Below are 14,993 nucleotides of genomic sequence, written 5' to 3'. Positions count from 1 at the left end.
GGACATCACACTTTAAAAAAAAAAAAAAGTGTCACAAAACTAAAAATTAATATTCAGAAAGACATGCATCCTTGAAGTCATTGTCCATCTACACAAGATAAAACAGAATTATCCAAAGAGAGTACAGAAGGCCATCACACTCCTTTTCTGTATCTGAATGGTACTCTAACAGGAGTAAGGAATATTTATGAAAAAATTTTTAAAAAAAAACTCAGAATAACTGGCTCGTGAAAATGTGCAAGATTATTGCCCCTTAAGACTCTTCTATGTGAAGAAGCACGAGATTACATACGTTCATTGCATTTTCTGTTGTTTAACAACAATAATGTCAATAATGTTCACCCAGGGATAGCTCCAGGCTAGCTGGCAGGTGTGCGATGCTAGGGCCTTCGTGTTTGGAAGTGCTCTCTCCCTGACAAACGAGCACACATCAAACCAGGGACCCCTCCTGCCTCTAAAAAAAGCGACAGGCAGTGTCGCTTTTATCCAAGACAGCAGAACAGGGCGAGCACCCTGCTGTCCTGCACTGCCATGTGGAAATGACACCGTGCTCTCCTAACTTGGGCTGTTTCCACTTTCTACTTAGCATTAGGCCAGGGCCCGCTTTCCCTGCCTCTGAGTGCTGTGTTGCCCACAGCCTATCCTGCAGGGCTACCTCCAGATTAATCGCCCTCAAGTAGCCCTTTGACTATATACCGCTCGGCAGTTCAAAGGAACTTCACTAGAAACTTTTTGGTCACTGTGTGCAGTATTTCACATAAATTTCTTGCCCTGGCACGTACGTCTCTCCAAAATTGGGCCCAAACACAAATTGTATGTTCTAATTTATCACAGAGTTATCTGCTGTTCGCTAGAAATACACTGTCCTTTGCTATCTCCCTACTTCTTCTGTCTGGGAGAATTCTGATTGTAGACTAAACATGTACTCATTACGAATTTAACGAAATGTTTTACTGATTGCAACATTAGTTTCTCCGAGCCCCGAGCCCATAATTTTGTGGTTCGATAAAACAGAGGGCTTGAAAACCTGTAGTGTCTGTCAGAAATTATCCACTGGACGACTATAATTTTTAAATCCTGAACGAAATCATGATCTAAAACACATTAGAACAAAGATCAACTTTTTCGGTCACGATTATGCATATAACCCAAGTAAAATTTTCAGGAAATCCAAAAGTAAAATATGGTAAAGTTGCAACTAGTGATTAAAATATAGAGCACTGTTAACATGCAACAGGGAACAAAGCAGCTAGGCATGGTACATGCTGAATACTGAAAAATGTCTGCTTGCTTCTTCTTTCTGTTAGTCATTCCGTTTCTCAGCCAGGTTAGAACAGTCTGTTATTCGGCATACAAAGGAAGAATAGTCTCATGGCACTTTGCTTAAGGAGGAAAAAAATACCCATGCAAATAATTTAACTTAGATTATGAAGTAACGAATGCCTAGCAGAGTGTTGCCAGGTGAATTCTTCAATTCCAATGCTGAGAGCTGTCTACTCCTTACACTGGGACTAGACTACCTGGTACAGCAGAATGCACCTGGGCTTTGAAGACTGAGACCTGGGTTTGCATCTCAACTTGGAGAATACCACTGAGCAATCCTGAGAACATTACAGAACTCCTAAGAAACTCAGTTTCCTCATCTGCAATTTTTAAAGGAATAATTACTACTATTTCTCAGGGTTGTAAGACTTCAGTAAGAAAATATTTGATAAGTTGAACTTGTCCAACGTTAGCAATAAACGTTAATTCCCTCCCCTACTTTTTAAGTGGGGACATACTTGAACCCACGCTACCTGTTTCACTCAGGAACTCTGATTATTATCCAACTATTCGGAATGGGTACTGTCTTTCATTCAGCCAAGTTTTAAAAAGGTAATTTCTGGAACTCTACAAACGAATTAGCACTCCTCTCCAAAATGTCAAGCTATTCAAGCATCTGCAGTGTAATACTGAAATTTTATTTGTGTAGTTAAGGGTGGTGCATATAATGTACGTGCGTGCGCGTGTGATTTAGGACGCACTAAACACAGGGCTGTGTTTATCTCTTAGGGTGCAAACCTGCACAGCATGTTAGTGTGCTGAATACTGCAGGCAACTGTGACACAATGGCAGGCATGTGTGTATTTAAGCATACCTGAGCACGGAAGAAGTGCACTCACCATGAATGGACCTTATAAGACCGGAAGTTGCTCTGGGTGAGTAGTGAGTGAATGAGAAGGCCTCGGACATTACCGCACACGACTGTAGATTTTTATAAACACCGTACACTTAGCCTACACTATATTTCACTGCATCTATTTGAAAATTTTTTCTTTCTTTAATAATAACCTTATTGTACTGTAACTTTTTTCACTTTATAAATTCTTTAATATTTTAACTTTTTGACTCTTTTGTAATAACAGCTTAAAACATACCCTGTATAGCTGTACAAAAATATTTTCCTTTTCTATTAATTTCTTTTTTTACTTTTTCAACTTTTTTTGTTAAAAACTAAGACACAAACACACACATCAGCCTAGGCCTACACAGGGTCAGGATCATCAATATCACCGTCTTCCACCTGCACAGCTTGTCCCACGGGAAGGACTTCAGGGACAGTAACACACAGGCGCTGTCATCTCCTATGGTAACAAGGCTGCCTTCTGGAATACCTCCTAAAGGACCTGCCTGAGGCTGATCAACAATTAACCTTTCTTTCCAGCGTCGGGCAGGTGGGAGGGGAGGAGGGGACGGGTGTATACAAACACGATGAGTGAGACGTGCACCGTCTGGGGGATGGGCACGCTTGAAGCTCTGACTCGAGGGGGGAGGGGGCAAGGGCAATATACGTGACCTTAACACTTGTACCCCCATAATATGCTGAAATAAAAAAATAATTAACCTTTTTTTTGTTTAAATAAAGTAGGAGTATACTCTAAAATGATTTTTAAAAGTCTAGTACAGTAAATATAAAACCAGTAATAGCTATTTATTATCAAGTGTTATGTACTATACCTAACTGTATGTGCTATACTTTTATTTATTTATTTATTTTTTATTTTTTTGAGACAGAGTCTCACTCTGTCACCGAGCTAGAGTGCCGTGGCGTCAGCCTTGCTCATAGCAACCTCAAACTCCTGGGCTCAAGCGATCCTCCTGCCTCAGCCTCTTGGGTAGCTGGGACTACAGGCATGCGCCACCATGCCCGGCTAATTTTTTCTATATATTTTTAGTTGGCCAATTAATTTCTTTCTATTTTTCATAGAGACGGGGTCTCGCTCTTGCTCAGGCTGATCTCGAACTCCAGACCTCGAGCGATCCTCCTGCCTCGGCCTCCCAGAGTGCTGGGATTACAGGCATGAGCCACTGTGCCCAGCCATATATTATAATCTTATGAGACCATTGTCACATATGCAGTCCATCACTGACTGAAACTTGGTTATGCAGCACAGGATTGTATATCAGAGTAGAGGGGAAGGAAATGTGTGTGTAATTCTGGGATCGACTATCCATGTGACTTTAAAAGTAGTAACATTTAAAAAATATTTTATATCCATATTTATGAAGTCATATTATTAGAAAAGAATACTTCCGTGATAGACCCTTTGTTTTGAGACAGGGTCTTGCTTTGTCGCCCTGGGTAGAGTGCAGTTGCATCATCATAGCTCACAGCAGCCTCCAACTCCTGGGCTCAAGTGATTCTCTTGTCTCACCCTCCTGAGTAGCTGGGACTACAGCTGTGAACAATGCCGGCTAATATTTCTATTGTTAGTAGAGACTAATATTTCTATTTTTAGTAGAGATAGGGTCTCACTCCTGCTCAGACTGGTCTTGAACTCTTGAGCTCAAGCAACCCTCCTGCCTCAGCCTCCAAGAGTGTTAGGATTATAGACATGAGCCACTGCGCCCGGCCTGACAGATCCTATTTTATTAAGTACTTTTATTAATTTAAGTTATTGCTTACACATAAAAAGAAGGAAATATATACTGGATTCCCCCAGAACAACTTCAGTATTAGCAGAACAAGTCTCTTATCTTTTTTGCCCCTCTAGTTTAAAACCATCAGTTATAAACTAGAAAGAGAACTGCTTTTAAATGCTAAAATGCAGAGTTCTAAAGAGATTTTCTATAATTCCACCTAGCTTTTTTAAACGGCAGTGATTGTCTTCCTAACGTCTTTTAATGTGTTAATGCATTCAATTCTCTGAATGAGTAGGGACTAGTGTCTTATTCTCTGAGAAAACTGACGCTTAAGAAGTTACGTAACTTACTCAAGATCACGTAGCTAGAAAGTAGTGAAGCTGAGATACAAACCTAGGCAGTCTGATTCCAAAGCCTGCATTCTTGACCTCTATGTATAAACAGTTGAACCCCAGGTGATTGATTCTTTTTTTTTACAACACAGACTTTTGAGGCCACTTTTACTATCCACGAGTGAAAATGAAACAACATAACCTACTCATAAAAATTAACGTAATACGTAATGCTCATACTGTAACATAAATGAGCGATAAAAAGAATTTATAAAATGTGTATTTCACTACCATAAAAAATGATGGGTGAGGTGATGATCTGTTAATTAGCTTTATTTAATCATTCCACATCGTATACATATATCAAAACATCACACTGCACCCCATAAATGTATACAATTATGATGCCAATCAAAAATATTAATAAAAATATATTATTTCACTATAAAGATATTTATAAAATTATGATAGTAATTAGAAATGTTCAGGCACAAATACACTAGTAGACCAAAAAAAAAAAGTCTAAAAATTTACTGAATGCCTGAGAACAGCACTGGCCTAATGGAGAATCGCTGTATTACTGTACACTCTTTCTATTGTCTTACAGGTTCTCTTTGTCAGACTTGTATTTTCTCACCCTCTTTCTTTGCCAAACATATCCAGATCACCCTGGACCCTTACAAATGAACATAATCATAGAATCTGTTCAGCTTCCTTAAGACTCTATACTGCCTAATTTGCATGAACAAATTTAGGCTATGAATAATTTTAAAAACTGAAAACTTAGTAAGAACACAGAGCATGCCTTTGCTCAAATAAAGAAACCAACGCCCACTCAATCCGATTCCAACCACGGGTTATCCTGCCAATTAATTTCTTACCGCTTAGTTTAAGTTCAATGGGCCGATTATACGCTATTACCCCTTTGAGGGTCGGAGGCTCTCCTCATTGAGCAGGTCAAGTTCACCATGGGGAAATCACACTTTTATAAACAGCCCTGGAATTTGTTATCAAAGCCCAACCGACGCCTCACGTCATGCAGTTGACAACCACAGGTAAGAGCCCTCTGTCCACCCGGCTGTGCGAGAAAGGATAAAGGAGGGAGGCAAACGGAAGCCCTTCCGGGCGCAGACCTGTTCTCTGGGACGCAGGCAGCTCGCCGGCAGCAGGCAGTGTACCTGGGGTTCCAGGCGGCGGGGCATAAGCTGAGGACGCCGGCGGAGCTCCGGGCCCGCCGTGCTGGAAGGACCCTCCGGAGGGAGGGGGAGGAGGGAAGGCGGGAGCAGGGCTGGAGGCAGGCGCGGAGGCCTGGTACAGCGGAGACGGCCCAGGGTAGGAGGCAGCAGGAGGCAGGTAAGGGGTGTTAGGGTAAGCGTTTGAAGCAGGAGGAGCAACGGGCTGCTGAGGCCGGTACGCGGCTGGCCCCCCTGCTCCGAAGGAGTACTGCTGGGCTGCTTGACAAGCTGCATCGAGGGGAAGAAACAGAAATTGTCGTGAGTTACACGGTTATCCAGATAGCAGCAGAAAACAAAAAAAAGTTATCTCATTCTACGGAAGTGACTTTAATAATTCTTCTTCTCACAGTTAAGTTACAGCCCCAAATTAACACTCATTCTATGTTACGTTTTTCAGGCTCAGATGCCCTAAATCTACTTAAAATCATTAATTAGATCCCTTACTCGAGGGGGGCAGGGGGGGGCATGGGCAATATATGTAACCTTAACACTTGGACCCCCATCATACGCTAAAAGAAAAAAATAAAAATTAAAAAAAATAAACTCACTATCATAAATCAATAAAAATAAATAAATAAATTAATTAATTAAATAAAATCATTAGGTGCAACATGTGAAAAACACCACCCCCAAACTACTGCTGGTTATGAAAGTCTTTGAATCATCAGACCCAAGAACTGCAAGAACAACCCTTTTCTGAGACTTTTCCTGTTCCTGTGAAAAGACTACAGTGGCCACCAGGGGCTGAAAGTCACCCCCCTACTTAACAGAAAGAGTCCCATGGAGTTTGGTGGCAGCTCAAGACAGCCAGCGCCCCCATAGGAACTGGAGGGCAAGCACAACTTCTACGAACCCAGTATCCTCCCCAGGTGTCCGGTGAAATCCCCAGCTACTCCAATTCTGAGCCTCAGCACAGTTCCAGATTAAGAGTCAACTCTACGATCCCCGATCTAATAATGATCACTCCACAGTATCTCACATATTACATGGAGTTGGTTAGTAATCGATCGGGCGTGTTTTTAATGCAAAGATCTAAACGGGGATTAGGGGGATTTTAATGCTGTCACAGTCACCATGGCCAGGGCTAGGTGGGAAGCCCCAGAGTGAAGCTAGTAGAAATGTATCTGCTTCAGAACAGTACTCTGAGGACGGCATTCGCAGCTTCAGCTCTGGAATGACAGGTCGTATCAAATTTGCACGTGTCCGCTTTAGCACAGCTGTAAGTGGACTAAGAACACCCACTTTGGCATAGAACACACTCAATGAAGATTAGTTTTTAACTAGGTAATGACCTTTTGTTTTAGCGGTAATCGTTCAGTCTTACAATTTTCCCCTTTGAGATTTTTGTTTTATTTTTTGCTTTTAATGTAAATTTTGAAATAGTGGTGATTTTTTTTAGTTTCTAAGTGCAACTATTTTCTTTTTTTTTTTTTTGAGACAGAGTCTCACTTTCGCTGCTCGGGCTAGAGTGAGTGCCGTGGCGTCAGCCTCGCTCACAGCAACCTCCAACTCCTGGGCTCAAGCGATCCTCCTGCCTCAGCCTCCCGAGTAGCTGGGACTATAGGCATGAGCCACCATGCCCGGGTCATTTATATATATATATATATATATATAATTAGTTGGCCAATTAATTTCTATTTTTAGTAGAGACGGGGTCTCGCTCTTGGTCAGGCTGGTTTTGAACTCGTGACCTTGAGCGATCCTCCCGCCTCGGCCTCCCAGAGTGCTAGGATTACAGGCGTGAGCCACCGTGCCTGGCCTGAGCGCAACTATTTTCTAAAACGTTTGTCAAAACCCGCAGAATGCGCAACATGGAGCGTGCACACTGGTGTAGGCTCTGGGTGGCGAAGGGGTGGCCCTGTAGCTTCGGCGACTGTGACAAATACACGGCCCTGCAGTCAAGGATGTCAACCATGGGTGAGGTCGTACGCATGTGGGCACTCTCCCTACTTTCTGCTTAATCCCGCCTTGAACCCAAGACTGCCCTAAAAAAAAAAAAAACCCCTCTCTACTAAATAAATAAATAAATGAATAAAAATAGGAAAACAACAACAAATGCCCCTTGAAACCATTTTCCCAAAAATGGTTTGTGTCACCTTGCCCTAAAGGAAGAGAGTATGTACAAAACCATTTCTAAAATTCTATTTTTTTTTTTTTTTAAATACCGAAACCATGGGACGTTGGGCTCTGTTTAACGGGTCTCGGTGACGGATCCGGGAACAGTAACCAACTGTTCCGGACACAGTGACGCAGGATCTGCTTCCTGGCGTGTTGATTCGGGGCGTCTCTGAGGCGGACCTTGTTTCTGTACGGCAGGGACTCAGAGGCCCCACCCAGGACGGCTCTCACTTTGTCCAAATCGCTGGGACCGTGACTTTGGGGCCTCAGAGTGAAGGGCTACTGTGTTGGATAGGTAAGAAACGCTGCTGGGGAAGGACCCGGGGGGAGGGGGCGCGTTGCTTACGCTGAGGCTGTGGGAAAGGAGGCCCCTGGGCGTGCATGTGACCCGGAGAGGTGGGGCGCTGGGCGGCAGCGCTGGGGTTCATGTTCCCGTGCATTATGAAACCCGGAGGTGGAGGATTTTCTCCCTAGGAAAAAACGAGAAGACGGCAAAAGGGAGGATTACATTTGGAACCCAGAATCTTACCAGATGGACTTACAATCTTTAAATGGAATTCTATGTTTACTGAAAAGACACTTTCTTGCATGAGAAACATTGATCTCGCATGTTCTCTCTTCCTCAGGACACCGTGCTTGCTTTGTCCCCCCCCCCCTTTGCACTGAGCCTGTTCGACTTGTAAGGATGCCACGTGTTCTGAGCAACGCGTTCGGAATGATTTACAGATCAGACAGATCTGAACCAATGACTGCATGAGTGGCAAAAGATGCCAACAGCCTCACAAAATAGAGTCAGTGATATTCGTAATAAGTCACCAGGATTTTCCATCGCTACTAATTTCCATCCACTACTCCACACTCTAGAAATAAAAATATAAATGCCATCAAGGGTATTTTTGTTTCTTTTCCATTTCTGCAATGCTAACAAAAAAAAAAGAAAGAAAGAAAGAAAGAAGGAAAAAAAAAATCTCCAGTGAAATCAGATTTAAACCACTGTCAGAACTTTGGCTGAAGTTTTCCTAGCTCCAGTCAATTCAGAACTGCAAAAGGAAAGGAGGGATAAGGAGATAAATTGATTCTGTTAAAGACTGTTTCTTGCATCCTAAAAGGATTAAAATGCAGCGAGCAGGTGGGAGGTAGCAATGGGGGTAGAGAATACACAACACTCTCTCCCTCTCTCTCTCTCTCTCTCTATACATGTGTGTAGGTGAGCAGAGTGTTGCTCAAAGAGGAATAAATGAAGGATATACCTTTGGGTCAGAGGGACAGGCTGCAGGTGGATGGCTGGGAAGGGCAGTAGGAGTTTTGTTACTCCAGGTAGTGACAGTAGGGGCAATTCTAACCTGAATTGAACAAAGAAATACCAATCACAGAAAATAAAAAATGAAAACATTCAAAAAACAAAAAAACAAAAACAAAAACAAATAATCCAAAGATATTAACAGCCAGATGCAAAACAAAAAGTAAGAGCAGCAACACAACATTAGTCAGGCAATTGTTTTCAACAGAGCTGGGATTCCAAAACACAGTCATAACAAAATAGGGGGAGGGAGGCGGGAGAAAAATCGATAGGAAAAGCTAAATCGAAGCACTAGAACGATGCCATTCAAGCATCAAGGAAAAGTGAGGTCTTATAAGTAGGGAAGGAAAGAAAATATTCCAGGGGAAAAAAGTAATGAAGTAAAATGATTTTTGATGCATTCATAGCATTCATGCTGCTACTAATCTGCAAACATACTGCTATAAGCTCCCTTTCCTGGATTTCATTAGAGCCACAAAAATCAGACTAGTCCCGTATGAGGCTTAAAAAAAAAAAAATCACACAATCAGAGATTATTAAAGCTGAGTTAAATTAAAGATCATGCAGCCTAATCCCCACCCTTTAACAGTGAGAAAACCAAGGCCAGAGAAGCGAAGGGGCTTGCTGAGGGTCACTGGTTGGTGAGTTCAGGCCTCCTGATTTCCAGGGCAATGTTTTCCATATTATACCACGCTGCTTACCCTGGAGGCTAATGGTTTTCAATTTTTTTTTTAAGCCATCGAAATCTTTCCAGTAAATCTTTGTAGAAACTCCAACATAACATACAGTTGACGATTGAACAGCGTGGGTTTGAACGGCACAGGCCCACATGAATAGTTTTCAACACGAGTCACACAGAGTGTGCCTGCCTCTCACGAGGTCTCCCCTCTCCCCTCTCCCAACTCTGCTACCCTGGAGACAGCAAGACCAGCCTCTCCCTTTCCTCCCCAGACTGCTCGACAGGAAGGAGGATGCGACTTTTACGATGATCCACTTGGACTTAATGAAGCATAAAATACATTTTCTCTTCCTCACGATTTTCTCAATAACATTTTCTTTTCTCCAGCTCACTTTATTGTAAGAACATAGCATATAATACATGTAGCATGCAAAATATGTGTTAACTGCCTGTTCGTGTTATCAGTAAGGCTTCCTACCAACAGTAAGCTACCAGGAGTTAAGTTTTGGGGAAGTCCAAAGTTATATGAAGATTTTCAACGGTGTAGGGGATGGGCACCTCTAACCCCCAATGTGGTTCAAGGGTCAACGGGAAAAGCAAAGCTGTGCTGGTAGGGGTGGCAGTGGAACTCCTAAATCTGTCCATCCTTCTACCCCTGCCCATCAACGCTGCTTTAAAACCACAAGCCAATGTCTTTGTTTATTCAGCGTATCGTAAGCTTTAATCAGGAAAACCACTGCTTTATTTATGATTCAATTTGTTTTTCTGTCCTTGAAATAAGTCTTTCTTAAAATACACCAGAGGTGTTTTTGCCTTTTCCCAGAAAGACAGATGAATCCAAGGAAATAAAGAGTAAATATTCTCTTCTCCCAATGTAGAGCTTACCTTGCTTCAGTACCCTGGCGAGACAGCCTAGACTAACACGAGATGCCTGGGAGTCCTAATGCCGACCCCGGCACGTACCCAGCCGTGCAGTGCTGAGAAATCCAAGCCCTGTGTCTCAAAGCTGTGGTGAGTCGCTTGACAGCTCTGCCGCCTAGCTGCCCTAGCCATCATCTGATCGTCTCACTTGTCATAGACTTTCTAGGTCGAGTATAATCCCCACGAGGGTAGAAAATTTAATCTATTTTACCCCCAACAGTTAGAACAATGCCAGGCACTCACTAAGCAGGGTCTCAATAAATATTTGTCAAATGAATGAAAAAAAAATTAAAAGAGTATTCTAGATAGTTACCAGTTTTATTCAAATACAATCTATCCTGATGAAGTACCAAAAGTACAACAGACAAAAGAGTATTGATAGTGTTTTTTAGTTTTCATGATTTTATAGCTACTTTTGCTATAATGAAATGTAAAAAGATACTTTCAATTCTATCAGCAATTTGTTCTATTTAAAAATTGGCAGAGTACCTGCTAACTTTGCTATCAATCAAGACCATTTATTACTTATGAAAAAAATACTCTTCATTTGAAGACATGAAGGTTCTCTGCCAGTCTGGAAATGTAAAAGTTTCCATAAGAAATAGTAAAAGATAATAAGAGGTCACATTTTATGATAAAAACATTTGGTGATTTAAATTAATTAATTTAATTAAATTAAAATTAATTCTTCTCACATTCAACATTACCTACAACTTCATAAACCTCTGGTCATGCAATTTTCTCTAATATCCAAGTTGTTCAAAAAAATGTCTGTATTTTGGATATTCTTTATTGTGCAGATACAGAAGACAGAGTAAACAGGCCAGGCGAGGTGGCTCATGCCTGTAATCCTAGCACTCTGGGAGGCTGAGGCGGGCAGATTGTTTGAGCTCAGGAGTTCGAGACCAGCCTGAGCAGGAGCAAGACCCTGTCTCTACTAAAAAAACAATAGAAAGGAATTAGCTGGACAACTAAAAACTAAAAATATATAGAAAAAAATTAGCCAGGCATGGTGGCCCAAGCCTGTAGTCCCAGCTACTCAGGAGGCTGAGGCAGGAGGATCGCTTGAGCCCAGGAGTTGGAGGTTGAGCTATGTTGATGCCAGGGCACTTTAGCCCGGGGAACAGAAGTGAGACTCTCTTAAAAAAAAAAAAAAAAAAAAAAAAAAGACAGAGTAAACTTATACTAATAATTCAGGAAAGAATACTCAAAAAAGACTATATTCTAAAAATATTTTTTAAATTAACCAAATCACCAACAACATTGTTCCTGCTACCTTACTTACAGCTCGTTAGATGAATCATATAGAAGTTTCGAGAACAGATGCACGTGTGTAAGGGAAGTTTAAGTGACAGAGAAATAAGAAGAAATCTCCCTAGAAAGCTTAAAACTAATTTATATCTAAAATATACTCTGTTGGACCAGATTCAAGAAAAGGATGATTTTAAAAAGTAGATCATAAATATCACTTCAAGAATCTAAAAAGTATAACTATTAAAACATTATGTTTTTCATTGTGCAATGAATTCCTAGGGTGTAAAAAAAATAAAGAAAAAACAAAACAAACAAACAAAAACCCAATAAGTTGTCTAGTTTTATCATGTCAGAGCAGGTCTCTAAACTAAAACCATCAATTCGAAACAGAAATATATGAATGCTCCTACTTCATGCGGACCGTCTCACTCACATGGGGATAATACTGTTGAGTCTGGACTCTTGGCATCTGTGGGTGGCCAGCAATCGGTCCCAGCCTGCCCTTAGGCAGCTGCTGCTTCTCGCAGGGAACTTTTGGTGACGCGTGTCCTGGCACGGGCTCTCCTTGCGCCCTACAAAGTCTGTCACGGAGCTGCACAATATTTGGCTGTAAGAAGCAATGGAGAAAAGCAAAGCAAACTGTTAGAGTTCACCCAGCTGTATGACAATATGTGGATTTTCTTAAAGTAATCAGATCACTCAAGAGACCGCTTTTTGTTCTTGATGCTATATATAATAGTAATCTACTGCGATAGATGGCAATATAATACAATAATATATATTGCATAATATATATCATACAACAGTAGCTGTAGTCCCAGCTACTTGGGACTCTGAGGTTGCCGTGAGCGAGGCTGACGCCACGGCACTCACTCTAGCCCGGGCAACAAAGCGAGACTCTGTCTCAAAAAAAAATGTTAAAAAAAAAAAAGAGAGAAATGGCTACCCCTCATCACCTGGTTGGTGTTGTCGGGCAGAAACGCCAGGGCGGCGGCGATGCTGCCCTGGGCCGCCAGCAGGCTGGCGTACTGGCTCAACTTCTCGGCCAGCAGCGCCCCGACGGCGTCCCCGTCCGCGGCCTGGGTGAGCTGCACCGCCTTCCGCAGGATGACGACTTTCTCGATCAGATCCTGAGTGGGGAAAGGGAAGGGAGAGAGTGAGGGGGAGACAGACAGAGACGCCAAGACCGTGCGTACCAGGGGAAGCAGGACGAGATAAAGAGGGACTAAGGTTTCCAGAACCAAACTGAAAGCACAGTACCTGCTGCCATGCCTCTTAGAACAGCATGGCCACCACGGCGGTAGCTAACAAACTAGGAAGGGAGGAGGGGGTCTCCTGCCTAGCGTGTCACCATCAAGCCTAAAGACACGCAGCTGGCGTGCAGCATCCGCGGAGAGCGTGCTTAAGACTTTAGGTCCATCTGAACAGCTCATTCTCAAAAATATGCTTTTTCTCCTCTACCTACTATTGGTAGTTCCGAATCGTCAGATGTTTTGTTTTCTTTTCTTTTCCATAGGGTCCAAAGGTACCTAAGCCTATGATTTGGCTGGGAAATTAGGGGACAGAAATTAGGTCCTAGGCCAGGCGCGGTGGCTCACGCCTGTCATCCTAGCACGCTAGGAAGCCGAGGCGGGCGGATTGCTCAAGGTCAGGAGTTCCAAACCAGCCTGAGCAAGAGCGAGACCCCGTCTCTACTAAAAATAGAAAGAAATGAACTGGACAACTAAAAATATATAGAAAAAAATGAGCCGGGCAGGTGGGAAATGCCTGTAGTCCCAGCTACTCGGGAGGCTGAGGGAGGAGGATCGCCTGAGCCCAGGAGTCTGAGGTCGCTGTGAGCGAGGCTGACGCCACGGCACTCTAGCCCGGGCGACAGAGTGAGACTCTGTCTAAAAAAAAAAAAAAATTATAGAAATTAGGTCCTGGCAGTTTTTCTTTTTTTCTATGTGAACTTTTAATATAAATTCAAGGGTGTAAAGTAAGAGACATTCCTGACTTTGGACTCTTATATAAGAGTCCAAATGTCTCAGGGAACAAATTTCAGCAGTTCAACTTCATAACTGCTATATATAAACCTGTTCATTTTTTTTTTCTTGGAAAATACTAGCATTTGGACTTTAACAAACCAAATAAATTTCTTATTGATGGCAACAAAAAAAAAAAAAAAAGAAGGGGGGTCTCTAAATCACGGACAGGTTCCTACCTTCCGGGCATAGGTTCCTACCTTCTCTTCAACACCCTGAAACTACCAGGCACTGGTCTAGTGAGCTGCAACAGGCAAAGGTCCAAAGGGAAAGTGACGAGCAGCTGTCTGGCGGCTGAAACTGTGTCCGGGCAGGAGGGGAGGAACGACGACCGACAATACCGTCCCATCCATCCCGTAAAAATAGCGCTGCGGTCAGGAGACCACAAGGCACGTGAGCCCCACACAGGCTTACTATCGCCACTCGAGAGTTTCTCCCGCTGCTCTTCCATGCCGACTCGCTCAACGATGGGCAGGAAAGCATAAAAAATCATCCTACCTATATGCCTTTAGTAAGTACACGAATCCCGAAGTGTGAAACAAGTGTATTTTCTCTCAGAAGGACTTAGAAGGAAAACCCTGATTTCTTACGTGATTTTTCAACAGAGGGACCTTCCTAGCAATGACCCTACTGAGAAAAACCTCTTTCCAGAGAGACAAGGGAAATACTATGCCGAAATCATATAGCTCGATCGTAAGAAGGGTAAAAGACAACACTAAAGAGCAAGCCCCCTTTGCTGCAGAGATCCCGACCTGCAGGGACAAGGGGTGGCTTCGGTCCTGGGCTTTCGCCCAGCACGCAACCAGCCTCTCCACGTTCCCGGCACAGATGTAGCAGAGGCAGGCCTGGGACTGCAGGAGGCTGTCTCCCTCTCTCTCAAGCCTGCTTCCCAGCAGATCTGCACACAAGAGGAAAACAGAATCAGATCACACCCAAGGCACTGCGTGCATGCGCGCCTCGGCAACACTTTCAGAGGTATAGCTTGCACTTCATAACCAATGAGCAGCAGGGAGAAACACAGTCCCTTTAAAGGCTCGGTAAGTGTTTGTTAAATGAATGCAAGTGGGTGACACATTGTACATAATGAAGGACTTCACAAGACTCTATATGCAGCTATTGAACTGATTTCTGTTAATTAGGAAAAAAGCAATAAATGAAACAGTATTTGAACAGAAAAACCCTAAAGACACATTTGGATGGCTCACGCCTGTCAGCCTAGCACTCTGG

The 14,993-nt window shown here is 42.9% G+C and overlaps 1 protein-coding gene across 16 annotated transcripts in view; it reads right to left on the bottom strand.

Annotated features, from left to right (window-relative positions):
• The window catches only part of SEC31A (SEC31 homolog A, COPII component), a 64,894-nt gene that overhangs the window by 15,351 nt on the left and 34,550 nt on the right, over positions 1–14,993 (bottom strand). For 9 of the 16 annotated variants that reach the window (XM_075998629.1, XM_075998632.1, XM_075998624.1 and 6 more), the window contains 5 exons: positions 14,519–14,664; positions 12,699–12,872; positions 12,176–12,349; positions 7,935–8,058; positions 5,369–5,698 (listed from right to left, as the gene is read on the bottom strand). In XM_075998629.1, the coding sequence (XP_075854744.1) occupies positions 5,369–5,698; positions 7,935–8,058; positions 12,176–12,349; positions 12,699–12,872; positions 14,519–14,664 (948 nt within the window). The remainder of the gene's footprint in view (positions 1–5,368; positions 5,699–7,934; positions 8,059–12,175; positions 12,350–12,698; positions 12,873–14,518; positions 14,665–14,993) is intronic. The other 7 variants (XM_075998628.1, XM_075998630.1, XM_075998634.1 and 4 more) reach the window with 2 other exon arrangements.

Source organism: Microcebus murinus, chromosome 29 (assembly GCF_040939455.1).
Source record: "Microcebus murinus isolate Inina chromosome 29, M.murinus_Inina_mat1.0, whole genome shotgun sequence".
Lineage (NCBI taxonomy): Eukaryota > Metazoa > Chordata > Mammalia > Primates > Cheirogaleidae > Microcebus > Microcebus murinus.
The sequence above is the reverse complement of the archived record's forward strand: the minus strand, read 5'-3'. Positions and strand labels throughout refer to the sequence as shown.